This window comes from Choloepus didactylus, chromosome 7, assembly GCF_015220235.1.
Source record: "Choloepus didactylus isolate mChoDid1 chromosome 7, mChoDid1.pri, whole genome shotgun sequence".
In the NCBI taxonomy this organism is placed as follows: Eukaryota; Metazoa; Chordata; class Mammalia; order Pilosa; family Megalonychidae; genus Choloepus; species Choloepus didactylus.
In genome coordinates, this window is record NC_051313.1 from 18,671,339 (window position 1) to 18,685,811 (window position 14,473).

Below are 14,473 nucleotides of genomic sequence, written 5' to 3' on the forward strand. Positions count from 1 at the left end.
TTTACTCACACCAACTCATCTTCAGCAACTTCTTTCTGTGTATCTAGATTTTTTCTCCTTAGTTCTTTCATCATCTGATCAACCTCTTTCTGAAGTACTTGCAAATTTCTCTCAAAGGCCTTATCTTGAACTCCTAGAGTTTCATTTAGCTTTACAGCTTTTTCATTTACAGCTGCAGGGGATAAAACAAATTTTGTAAATTAGTAAATAAAAATGCCACATACAAAAATGGCATTCATTGTCTGCCCTTTACCATTATCTCCAATTGAAACATAGTTTGCCATGGATATTCCTGCTGGGAAAAAGAAAGGTGGTTAATAGTGAGATACAGTAATAAACAGGAAACTGCGACATATTTCTCCAGATTTTGTGTATATTTCATTTGGGGACACAGTAATTAAAACATGGTGTTTCTAACCCATAAAGAAGAAATATAAAGGCAGAAGAGGGTCAAACCCTGTTCAGGCAAGAGGTACAAAAATAAGCCATGTGGTATGACACTTGGAAGCTGAAAACAGAAGGTCTGCATTGCTAATCAGATGCAGTCACACTGATATCCCACACCATGCCAGTGATGGGATCTCTGAAATTGAAAATGTCCCTCCACTTCCACAGAGCCTTCCCTGTGTACATTTTTTTTAAGAGAGTGAGAAAAGAAGCACTGGACTAGGGACACAGGCTATAGATTGTTCCAAAGATACCTTCTAGCAATAACATCCATCGTAAGAGCCTGGGTTTATTACACATTAAATGGGGATTCAAAGTGTGCTCTTCAGAATCGTAGGGTTCTCCAGATGCTTCAGGTATTCTACAAATGATGTCTATTCTGCCAAGAATCTGTTTTATAGGTTGGTGTTCTGGGCAAGATTTTATTGAAAAAAAGAATTCTATTGTCAAATAAAAATCTGAAAAACAGGTTAATTGAAACATTTATTCAGTTCTGCCATGACTTTTAGACCAGAGTTTTCTGAAGTGTGTTCTATGGAACATTAATCTGGGGAGTTCAAGGGTGGTCCTTTCTCAAACCCTGTTGCCTGCTGAACCTCTGTATCCGGGTTGGCCAAGAGGTATTCTCTACCATTCAAGGCTGTATCCCAAGACTACTTTCAGACATAAAGAATCTGAAAATGCTTTTCTATTCTTGGAGAAACTGTTCTGATTTGCATTGGTCAGATTGTCCCAAGGGAAGCATGGTCAGAGTTCCCAAAACAGGTGCACACAGTCAGGGTCAGTAGAACAGCCAGGGTGGGATGCAAGATGGTGGCTTAGTGCAGTGGTTCTCAAATGTGGTTCCCTGCAGCAGCATTGGCACCACCTGGGAGCTTGTTAGAAATGTAAATTCTCTGGCCCCACCATAGAACTACGAATCAGACACCCCGGGCTGGTACCCTTCAGTCTGCATTTTAACAAGCCTTCCAGGTGATTCTGTTGCATGCTGAAGTTTGAGAACCACAGGGTTGGTAGAAGGAATTGATTTGCAATCTCTAATGTACCCTTTCTAAAATGCATTTTTAAAAATCCCTTTTCAGTATAAATGTTTTTGGTTAAAAAGTTGCTGCAGTTGACTCTTATTACTGATGGAGCCATAACTTTATTTGTAGAACAGTTTGAATCAGTGTTTTAGAGAATGAATATAGTTAGTCCTAGACCTGTATTAAAAATATTGCTCAGGTGATGTATTCCTAGAAGTTAGTGAGGGTGGCTCTTTCTTGGTCCACTGCCTGATAGTGAGCCATGCCTTGGTATATGCCACATGGCCTTCCAAGAAACCACCACTCTAGTTAGTCTGATGTCACCTGGGCTGTGCCATGCTTGTTATGGAACCTCCATGACCACGGATTGGTTTATTTGAAAGCTCCTTGGTCCCACAGACTATGTGGGAATCGTGCCAGAATGCCAACGGATATGTGTAATCATAACCTGCTTTATTTTCTGCATTTTAGATTTTAAGAAAAGCAGTAGTCGACTTGGCTACATGCATTGTATGGCCCCATCCTTTAGTTAAGAGTGCATGCCTGTCTGGTCAGTTGTTTTTAACCAATTTGTAGCATATAACCACTGACATCTTTTGCATTCACTTACTTATTTACTATTTATTTATTTATTTATTTCTAAAGTGATAAGCTCCACTTTCCAACCTGCCAAAGTTGCATGCTTTTTGGTTGCTAAATGAATATATAAATGAGCTTTAAAACTTTGGTACTTTAGAAATCCAATTAATTTAGTTCCTAGCATGCATTGAATTGGGGAAGGGAGGAATATGCAAATGCATCCTCACTCTTTCTTTTGTGGTCCATTTCTAAAGCTCTCAAGGTATAACTTCTGCAGAGAAGAATTTGTTGGAAAAAGATAGATGGCAGAGAAGGAGAGTAGGCAAAGACAGTTGGACGTTTTGTAACGCATGCATCATTTCTTTTTAACTAAAGCAAAATATAAGCAACTAGAAGAAATTAACAATTAGCATATGGAAAAATGGTTTAGTAAAATCAAGGTGTATTATGAAAAAAAGCGTCATTTTGATAGAAGAGGTCTGATTGCCCCACTGCTTACAAATACATGATTTGGAATGTCTTCAAGTATTTTAAAACAAAAGATTAATGCATTATTTAGTCTCTTATTCAAAGACATACACTGTCAGTTCAGTATGTTTTCTTTTCTATAGTACTGAAAAATTATCATAAAATAAATTTATCTTTTGACTTTACTTATTTATTTCTACCTTATGTCAATGGAGATTTTAGGTAGTTTAAAATATCTTTAAAACAAGATAAAATTAATATAGAAGGAAAAAGTGGTAAAGTTAAAAAAAAAAAAAATCAATGTCCATCAGGGAAGTATTACTAGACAAGAAGGCAGGCCTTAATTTTCAGTGCAGTGGATCCTAAACCCAGCTCTAAGTTTCTCAGGAGCCAATGCATATGTATGGGGAGAGGAGGGAGTGCTTAGGAGATAAACAGTGTCTATAAAATAAAAATAAATTAATTCCTCAGGAGAAACAAAGTTATCACACTGAACCCGAAAAAAACCTTTTTTTCCAGAGGGTAAATTTTATCATTATTGGAAACACTACATTGACATGGGACACAGGAAAGAAGGGTGTCTAGCATTTATAAAGTCCTATTTCAAATCAGGACATTCATTAATGGGTTTCTATACTATTATTTACTAATTCTAATAGTGCATGGAATAAACTATAGCTTATTCCAGATCTAATCAAGTGTCATAGCACAGTAAATGTTATAAAATGGTAGTGAGATAAGAATGCTTTCGATTAATAGAAGACGATTTTCTATGAAGAGGCCATGGCAAATAACGGAAGATAGGATGAGTAAGGTATCACGTCTATCTAAAAATGAAACTGAAATAGACAAATGCTAGGCTAAAGCATCCACCTTTCCTACAGTCATTTATTTCTTCTAATAAAGCCTGAAAGTACTGATGATTATCCTCTATTATTGTGGTTTTGAGAAAAAAAGGTGGATATGTTGTACAGCCTACTTTAAAGTCTTGTTGAGTTTTTTTCTTTTCTTTTCTTTCTTTTTTTAAAGCTCTTATCCCACTAAAACTTGTAGTGAGGATTTTGTTTAGCTCTGGCATATTCACATTTGAACCTTCATTAGATTTTCACAGATTAATTCTTTTACAGAAGGTTGTGAATATCATTTACCACACCTGCTGCAGATGTGGGTCGTCTTCCCATTTTCTCTGGAATAGGATCACATCTACCCCACATGGCACTCTGTGTGAATTAGAAAAATGTCCCCCATCTGGGAAGATACAACCAGCCCATCTGACCGATGTACAATTTAGGGAACAGAAGACACCTGCTGTCATGGATGACTCCTTTCTCTGAGTGGATAAGCCAGGGGTTGTGTTTGGTGAGCAAAGTCTGGGTTAATTATCATCTTCCTTCAGCTCCCACGTTGGTGCCTTTGTACAGTGCACAAACTGTGCAACCTGACACGGTGGTCCCATATACCCAGAAAGAAAAGCCATACTAACATGGCAAAAAGCAGACACAGATGCCAAGGGGGAGGCCACAAATATAGGTCTGCCTGGCAGGAGAGAAGTAAGCAGTACTGATACTGGGGTTTACTAAAACATGTGTTAGCGTTTAATCTCATGTATCAGTATTTGATTGAAACAATGTCAAAATAAGTCCCAGGATAGGCTGCTGCCTGGGGTTTGAGATTTGAGTTGGATGGAAAAGGAAAGTTCCTGGAGTATTGACTAGAACCTTCAGGGATCTAAGTACAGCTAAACTGCTCCAACTGCATGTTTTTTATTTGTTTGTTTGTTTGTTTTTGACATTGTCAAAAAGCAAACCACCTTATTAAGCAGAGGATAGGTCATGACAAATTAACTGAATTTTTTTTCTGATAGGAATAACTTCTGTCTCAGATCCTGACAGGTCCCGCCTCAGGTTATGCCTCAAATTAAAGCTCTGCTGCTTTTTGCAGAGGGAAATCTTTGGGAGCTTCTGTTTCTTTTTGGCCAGTGATTCCTAAGAAGTATCAGTCAGGCTCTTCCTTTGAGGTTATCTCATGGTCTGATTTATTTGGCTATATTACAAAGAAAAGTATCTAAAATGCATACTATTGTACAATAATAAAATGTGAATACTTTTTTCTACTTTCTAAACAGGCATGCAGTTGATTACGTATTATATTTTCCTTACTAATATTAGAAGATACATACAAACTAGCTTTTTATTTTTCTTTGACATTATCTGTTTTCTTTAAGAGTTTCTTAATTTGGGCTTTTACATAAATGGCTTCTACTTTGATTCTCAGTCAGATTGGTCCATGCCAAGAACTAACTGCCAGAGAACTATGAACTAAATGAGAAGAGCTTCTGGAAAGGTAGCACATCCAAATCTCAAGCAACAGATGTTCATTAAAAACCAGCACCAAGTACTTTAAAAGCCATTTTGGGAAATTAAAATGCTGTTTTAATGTACCAAATAGAATGATAAAATTAGCTTTTGAAAAACTTAAGATCTTTAAAATTGTCTGGAATATGAACAATGGCAAAAGATAAGTTGCCCTTTAGTTATTTAATCATAATAGTCATCCCTCAAGAATTAGGGCATTCCTAAAGGAATGCATCCAGTTTACTTATATATATATATATAATTACTAATTCCGAGACAGTTCTCACTAACTTCAAGCTGTAGGCTATAGATTTTCAGCAGAAAATATCCTTGAATTTCTTCACCAAAAAACCTTAAAAAAATTCAACACTCAAATCTAGAAACATCATCTCTCACTAGAGAAATTCCAGGCCTGTGCAATCTTTTTCACTATTTTTCTGTTGGGAGAAATAATTATTAAATTGTTATTTTTCTAATACCTTCTGCATCCCGGACAAAGTCCTTAATGAATTTTCCTAAAGACATCGCTCTTGTGTTGGTCCTCTCTGCATCCTGTCCAGTTTGCTCGCCATCTGCTGTCACTTTGGTAGCCTAATGATCCAAATTCAGGAAAAAGCATAATTAATAGGGATGATGAAATTACAGCTAGATAAGTTCCCACTGGCTACATTTTCTCTCAAATATTCCTTTGCGCCAACAGCAATCGAAGAGTTATTGATCAGATGTACTGGAAATGACACCCTGTGCTCAAGTATACAATTAAACTTTATTACTTCTTCCATTAAATGGAAATCAGAGAGCAGTATTTGGTCTTTTTAAAACCCTCATTATACGCAATAGCGCAGAAGAAGCGATAAAGTACAATTATTTTTGAAATATCTTTAAGGTATTGTTGCCAAAAGTCTTTAACGGATTCTTCAGCCTCCACATGTTGTAGTTTTGCCTTTATTTGACTAAGCGTGGAGTGCAGCAAGCATCTCTTGAGGAAGCCAGGGCAGTCTGTCTCGATAAGCTTCATTCTATAGATTGGGTTTTGATCAATACATTAATTAAAGAAACAAAGAGGGGGAAATGCTTAACTACTAAGTAGTATATGCTTGCTTTGTAACACTTTAAAGATGCCAGGAAAACACTAAGACAATAAATTCTAACTTTTCCCAAATGGCATCACCAGAAAAGATGATTGTTAATCATAGAACCACACAACATTGTCAACAAAATAAAACAGAACCTGAAAACAGCCCCTATCCCTCCAAAAATATCCTCAAATATTTTCACCTTTATTCACATTGGCAATACTATTCGACACAATGGAATCCATTTAATGTGTTCAAAGTTAAGATGTAATGTTTAGCCAAATAAAAATGACATGTGGAACCTTAACAGTTCCTTAAAAAGGTACTGTATGGTTTAGAGCACCTTGAAAAGAGTTTTTAAGTCATTTGTCTAAGTGTATGCATATGCTAATAAATATGAATTACTCTCTTTGACTTAAAAGATGTGGATAATCTAAGTATAGAAGATGAATCAGAGAATCACAAACTGGCCCCATACAATCTGAATGGGGTCCAAGTTGGCAGAATATAAATACTCTACAATCTTGTAGCAGAATGCTTGCATTCTAGACATGCCCAGAGAATCTAAATTATTTTTAGGCATAAGTGGATTTTAAATAGAACTAAATGTCTGACCAGCGCAGAACATGGTAAGAGATGCTACAAATATATGTAGTGCATTTTGCGATTTCCTGGGAGCAGCAAGAGGTTTATGAAAGTTTTTGCATAAAAGGCAGAATATAAAGCCCGGGCACTACCATATAATTCATCAACCTCTAAGTGTTAACAACACAAACAAAAGGATGAAAAGATAAGAATCTTTCAGAAGTTTTAAAAGCTCCTCTTTACAGTTTGCATATGTATACACAATGATTTGGAAGGTGTTAATCAATGTATTATGCTCTGAATTGCCTCTACTAAAAATTAGTAATGGAATTATATTCCCTTCTAGATTTTTAAAAATTCTTGGAAATAAACTATGCATGGTATCCCTAAATTACTCAAATCTTTGCTTTTGGGGTAAGTATTGTAATTATGGCATAGTAACGTCCTTGGTTCCATAGCATGTTTGCACTCGAGGCTTGCACAGGGCAAATGACTTTTTACCTATCCCCTAAAACACAAGCACATATAATTTTTTAAATACTATTTTTGCATCACTAACTAGGGTTAACTGCTCAAGATGTTGACAGATGACTCCATTTGGTGGGTGCGCACTGGACTTGGCTGTTTTTTGTGATACCGCTGCTAATTTTCACAGGTCATGTGAATTCCTTAATAAGGGACTTGATTTATGTTCTGGTCTTCTTCCAATATCCTGTCTCAGGAATTAATGTGTCACCAGCACCGGTACCCTTACCATACCAAAAATATACATTATAATAATTGGAAGTTAAAAATTTACACTTTGCTTTATCAATACCTTACCTATATTACCAAAATATCATAATTTACATAAATATTCACACTATCAAGCTTTACTGATTCTTGATAATAGCTCCAAAAATTCTGGTATATTGTCCAAAGCATCTAATTATTGAAAATAAATGTATACCACTACACCGTCTCTCATAAGTCAGGGGTGATCAAGATAGTATTCATTGCCTTCACTTCTCCTACTCTACTCCTTCATCAGGAATGTATGTGGGATTTATGAGTCATCATTAACAAATGTTGCACTCTTAGTACTGACTGGATGAGCACTCTAATATTAAGATGTCAAGAATCCTACCTGCCCCACTGCAAGAAGCAAGCTAGAAGAGTAATCACTAGGATCCTTTGCAATCAGCCTCCCTGGCTTCCTTTTAGTATTTTTACATGCCAAACTCTTCCCTTCCTGGGGCCTCCTTACAGCCTGTTGTCCTTTCCTGCAATGAGCTTCTCCTCAACTCTTGGCCTGATCAGCTTTTAGTTTTCATCTCTTCCTTAATGAGGCCTTTCCCGGGGCCCCTGTCTAGGTTTCTGCACCACCCACAGCAGAACATTCCCTTCATGGCCCTGTGCATCTTAGAGTTACTGATTTATGTGTTAATTACTTATGTACTGGCTCCCTTCCTGACTTAGGCAAGCTCTAAGAGGGTAGAAACTTGGCCTGCTTTGCTCATCACTTTATATCCAGCTTCAAGTACGATGCGTAACATACAGCAAATATTCAATACCTATTGTTAAATATACGACAAAAAATGTTCCTAACTAATCTCGTCCACTTTATTAATCTGGCCCGTCTATTCTTATTGCCTACTCATTGCCTACCTTTCTTTGAACATTCTCAGCAAAAGCTTTCATTTCTACCATTGCTCATTAACTCCTCTCCACTTAGTCATAATAAATCTAACCTTCAAGATTCAGATCCAACCCTACCATCTCTGTGAAACTGTTCCTGATTATTCCAGTACATGCTGTCCTTTCTTGGATTTTCCAAATGTCTATCATTACCACCACTTGGGACTATCATTGGTAATTATTTTGCTAGGTGTTTCTCCATTTCTATCTATTCTCTAAAGTGGGGGCTGGGTCAGTGTCTTTTCTCTTTTCATTCCTTAGAGGGCCAGGTGTAATGCCTGGCGCATTGTAGGTAGTCAAAGATGGTGAGTGATGGGCTGACAGAATGATAATTAAACCAACTATCCCCTCAAAATACTAAAGCCTGCTGTAGGGGGAAAAAAATTCTGCCTCCATATGCCTTCCCAGTACCATTCAAACTGACCATATGTCTGGTGCTATGCTTGCCTGCAAAAGTGGACGGCTGGGCAGTTTTCTGGGCGTTTTTCTGAGCATCATAAGAAGCTGTTGCTTGAGAGCTGCAGCTGAGTGCTTGGGAGGAGAGCCAGGCACAACCTCCAGTTCCAACCACACTGCATTCTAGCCACCGGCCTCAAGGTAATTCAAAACTGGGCCTGCAGTGGCACACCAGGTACCACGGGGTGGAGGGCGGGGTGGGAATTTTCAGGGCCTGCCCAGCACGTACTGAGCCGGTGCCATCCTTCCCTCTGCACGTACAAGAAGAGCTTCATCTCTTGGCTGTGCCCAGCAAAGGAAGGGACATGAGGTTCCTGGGACCCAAAGGCACATCAAGGGATTGACTTCTGTGGACTGGCACTCTAAAAGATGGGTGACACAGGCTCAGCTGTACCTTGGGTTGCTATGTGGGTTCACAGGGGCTTACAGCACTTTCTTGGGTCTTATTCCTGCTTTGCAGGATACGGAGAGGGCAGGATTCCCATTTTTACACAGGAGAAAATGAAGGTGTGGATGAGGTTAAGTGACTTATCTGAATTCATGCATATGGGGAATTGGAACAAAAAACAAATTTTCTGATTCACAGCTTTATATTCTGCTTATATTAAATTCTACCTAATCTTTGGCTAACATCCAGAAAGACCAGGAAAATACATGAAGAGTTGAGCATTCTGGTGGGGGACGGACACTGCTTTGGCTTATGAAGTACTTTAAGTAGATAAACTTTGAGTTTTAGTAGATTAACACATTTTAAAAGCTGTATTAGAACACCAAATAGATGTATTTTTAAAAATCCTGTCTTAGTAGAGTAATTAAGTTGAAGGTTCACCCTTGTCAAACCATCCCATAGAGGAAGCCTAGATAAATACACTGTAATCCCTGGATAGTGGTATCATTGTCAGGATGAAATTCACAAAAATCAGTTTCACCCAGGACAGGCCATGGAAAATGTTCTGGGAAAATGCTAAGTACTATATGATAGGAGCCATCTGTCTGACTTGGTTTGCTTCTTCCAGTGTTTTATTAAATTACCATCCCCATCCTTTAGTCATCTTCCCTCATTCACTATTATCTGGTTCTTTGAGTATTTGACAAATGTCTTCTCATTTATCCTAAGATGTTGCACAATCTTCCTTTCATTCTCTTTGATTTTCTTATTTTTACAACCTCTTACCTCTGTTCTGAAATCTTTCCAGTGTGCTTTTGTAAATGGTGCGTTACAGAATACCTCATCTATATTTCTCTTACTTTTTTTTTTTTTTACATTTTAAGTTCACTCAACTAGGTCATTTTCTCTTTTCTTTCTTTCTTTTTTTTTTTCGTATTTGTTTTGTTTCAAGTATTTATATCTAGGCAGCATGCATTACCATTAAGTACACATTAATTTGCTTCTGAACAATGTAGCTGCTACTTTCTTGCTTTAGCTCAAGCAGTGCTCATGGTGCCTCTTGAAACCTGCACATCATTTTCTTGGTTGGATATCACTAGGGTCTTTCATTTTCTGCCATCTCTATGTTAAAACTAGAATCTAATGAAGCCAATCTGACTACTAAATAGACAACATTGCTGAGATGCATCCACCGTTGCCTTCGCAGACTCATGGTTTCCTGCTAAAATTAAATTTCAGATCTAATCATTTATATGATAGTCTCCAGGTTCCTCTTCAAGCCCTGTCAGCTCTGTGCATCTCAGCGGCAGTGAAGTGCTCCTCAGGCAAGCTATTAGGACAGACAGCGCCCACGGAAAGAGGCAGGGGGCAGCTAACTGACCCTGTGGAATGATAACAAGTCAGTAGCGTGGGACATTTCTCCCCCAAAATTTCTAGTGTCAATTTTGACAGTTCCAAACAAAACAAGTATGATTTATGATATATTATCTCTCTTTCGAAATACAGTAGCAGAAATAACAATACTGTTGGCAACTTAAACTGCCTGAAAACTATAAATAAGACAGTGTAAACTGTGTCTCTTCATCATGTATGAGCTGATGACTCATAAGTCAATATTTTCAAGACAGTCCTCACTCCCATGTTTCTATCCCACATGTAACCCTTGGGTTATGACTCCATGGGTGTCAGTCCACCTTTGATTATCACACACCTTGACCACAGCGGAAGAGAGAACTGACCATGTTGACTTGTATTTATGGTCTCCATGACAGTTAATTTCTAATTATAAATGTGGTAGGGACAAGATTAATTAACAAGAGGTGTTTTCATTTTCTCCCTATTCTCACCACTGAAGGAGATCTTTGCTTTTGGTGCTCTTATTTCCAGGTTTGTTTTTGGTTTGTTTTTTTTTTTGTATTATGGAATCTGAAGACTGGGCAGATAAAAATGGGATTAGAGTGTGGAAAGGAGGAACAATGAGTTCACAGTGGAGAAATCTGACAAATGCTGCCTCAGCCAAGTGATCGAGGTTGACAGAGAGATGCCGTATTGATGGCATGTGTCCTGACACAAGGGGACAGGGAGGTCTTTCTCATGAAAGCCCATAACTTTATTCTAAGCACAAGAAAGAACACTGGACAAATCCCCATTTAGGGACATTCTACCAAAGACATGAAAAATACTCCTGAAAACTGTCAAGGCCATCAGAAACAAGGAAGGTGTGAGAAGCTGTCACAGTGTAGGGGAGCCTAAGGAGACATGACAGCTAAAGGTGATGTGGTACCTAGACGGGATCCCGGATCAGAGAAAGACCGTTAGGTAAAAAGTGTGCAAATCTGAATAAAGTATAGACTTCAATTAATCATATCAAGATTAGTTCATGACTTGTGACAAATGTACCACAGTAATGTAGAATATTAACAAAAGGAGAAACTTGATGTGGGGTATATGGGGACTTTCTACTATCGTTGCTACTTTTCTGTAAACCTAAAACTAATGTAAAATAAAAAGCTTATTTTAAAAACAGTGCAGCAGAGTCTACTGGAAAGACTAAAGGACTTAGGCTAAGGCATAGTAATGAGCTGATTCTCCCAGGAAACTATTTTACATGCCTCCAGGCTCAGATCATCAGTCCATAAGTTCAGCGGAGGCCAGGATGGTGCTGTATTTGTTTACACCAGTATCCTCACTGTCTGTCACAGTTCCTACATCGAGGTAGGCTCCCAAAGAGTATTAACCCAGTGAATGAATGAATGGCATGCACCTGTTCCATGGAACTTTTCCTAATTATCCTAACCAGATTAAATTGTTTTATTTTATATATTCACCAAGCACATTTCTTGTCCCATTATTTCATTTCATTTTGTTTTTGTACATTTTTATGCAGTTGTCTCATATTACTCTATGCACACACATACACAATTGCAAGCCCCTGGAAGACAGACATTGAGCTTTATTTATATTTTTCATCTGCTAACGCAACTTAGGTTTTGTTATGTGGTGAAATTCATATGTACTGGTTGAATTGAATTTACCCTGCTAGGACTTGTTTGTTATTTCTTACTTAGTATTTATTTGTATCACGTAATACATGAAAACTTGTTCAATATTTAAGATATGTTCACTCATTTTCTAAAAATGTCTAAATATATTTGGCAAGAGACTCTATTCTGTATTTGTACATTCTACATTGCTGGTATAAGATTCTGAAAAAGTGCTCAGGATGCTAATTTGTAACTTCAGGGCCACTGGTTAGCATTATGAGCTGAGAATCCCACTTGATTTCCCTGTGGAAATTTTTCTGAATTAGCAGCAGGTTAGGGTGAAAAGTGCTAGGCCCATGGGAATCTGGAGAAAGGAGCTGCTTCTGTCTCTCAGTTTAGTGAATTGTATGATCCTGTTAATTTATTTCCCTGCCACGGGCTGGGGCAGCTCCTCTTTAAAATACAAGGCAGACTAGATAATCCCAAGAATCTTCCAGCTTCAACATCTTTTGCCACTTAAAGCTTTTAGACAAACTGGATCCCTAAATTGCTGGCCAGTTTCCCTGTTCATGCACTTTTTGGTCACAAGATGGCGCAATTTATATTGTTTTCTTCATTCCCTAATGGCTAAAAGAAACTCAACTGAAAATTTGAAAGTCCCAATTCCTTAAAAAGTCTGGTGAATGCAGCATGATCGTTAACTTATGACTTTAAAGAAATATCTTAAATGCTTTGTATTTCCCAATAAAGAAATACCCTCTTTTGTGTAGGAACACTGATTTGGTTTGCTTTTCTACACAAATGCAAAAATCCTATGATGGGATCAGAGACTACACACACTTTTCATTTGTTTTTCTTTTTCCTTACATAATCAAAGAGAGTACTTTTGGAATTCAGAATTGATAAAACACTGGAAGCTATGGATGAAATTCTTAAAACTTACTGTCATTCTGGTATTTGTAATCACTCTTCTTGACACTTCCCAAAGATCCTAGCTTTTTGTGTGCTACTGGGTTACAGGATTTGATCTGAGGCAGAAGCAGCCAAATGGCATCTACTTTACACGTTAAATTGGGAATTAGGAAAAACAAGACTTGCATTTCAGATATTCAAAGTAATTTCCCTTAATTTACATTATCTGTCTACTTTAAGGAGATTCCTGATTTTGCAAACTTACCCTGGTCAGAAGCTCATTCATTTCCGCTACGAGTGTATTCAGATTGCCCTCCGCCAAGTGCAGGAGCCTCTCTGGGGCCCGCTGAGGTGAGAGCAAGTGCTGAAAAACATTTAATTCCATATACATTTTAGTAAATGGTCTCGCAGTGATCACATAGTTGAATATTTTACAGAACACATTTCTCCTTCACTTACAAAGAACTTAACCTTCTTGCCTCCCAGGAAAAAAAGAAAGAAACTGTTTTAATTGGACACATATACTGAGCATCATGCGGCACTTTGAGGCAAATAATAATTGCTGTAATTTATTGAGCAGTTGATGATTTGCCAGGCTGTTTTGTTTCGTTTCATCTAATTCTTTTAATAGCTCTAAGAGATGAATCCTATTCGGTTTTGTGGATGAGAAATCTTTGGCTTAAGGAAGGTTAAAAATCTTGCACAAGATTGCACATAAGGTGAGGAGGTGTAGAGTCAAGATGAACTCTTCATCTGATTCCTTATGCCTCCCTTTACAATCCATGGAGACACAATTTACAGGTGAGAAAGAGAAGACCAACCTCCAGCATCAGGACCTGGCTTGGCACTAACTCACCGGCCTCAGTGTTAGGAGTGGGTTTGGTGCTCACAGTGAGGCCACGAGTGTTTCCACACAATCTCCAGAACCCCAACCTCAAACATGGTCATTCTGTGGCAGTGATGAATGAAGCAAAAAAATAAGACCACTCCGCAATCTTGTCTAAGCACAGACAAAAACATGGTCTCTATGTAAGCCACAAAAAATACTAAAAAAAACCCTTTCATGGCTAATATAACTGACGCCTGCTTCCTGAGCAATCACAGCTTTGGCCTTCCTCTGTTCTTCCCCCCTTGTACATAAAAATCATTAGAATATCCAAAGAATTACCAACCACTTCTGATAGCACCCAATCTAGCACAAACCTCTGCTTCCTTAAACCTGTCCCTGCATTGCCTAGCACAAGCCTACCCATCGTAAGAAGTTATTCCTAATGCCCTCTTTTTGAGATGTCCCACAAAACCTGTGGTGTCCAGTCTTCCTTGCTGGAAAAATAAAAAAAAAAACAACAAGTTTTTTCAATCCCAGCTGTGTTCTGGGTGGTCTGTGGAACCTGGAAAGTGTTGACAGAGTTAAAGGAACAGGGCTGCAAAGAAGTTAGATAACTTGCATATGGTTTTAAAAGATCAAAATGGGATCCAAAGTAACCACATATTAAATTAATTATGTAAGACTAACACAACC

General features: G+C 38.0%; 1 protein-coding gene across 2 annotated transcripts in view; it reads right to left on the reverse strand.

Moving 5' to 3' along the window:
* LAMA2 (laminin subunit alpha 2) overlaps window positions 1–14,473 on the reverse strand; it is a 535,576-nt gene that overhangs the window by 117,420 nt on the left and 403,683 nt on the right. For both annotated transcript variants that reach the window (XM_037842983.1, XM_037842982.1), the window contains exons 34-36: window positions 13,217–13,315; window positions 5,353–5,464; window positions 10–172 (exon numbers count right to left, since the gene is read on the reverse strand). In XM_037842983.1, the coding sequence (XP_037698911.1) occupies window positions 10–172; window positions 5,353–5,464; window positions 13,217–13,315 (374 nt within the window). The remainder of the gene's footprint in view (window positions 1–9; window positions 173–5,352; window positions 5,465–13,216; window positions 13,316–14,473) is intronic.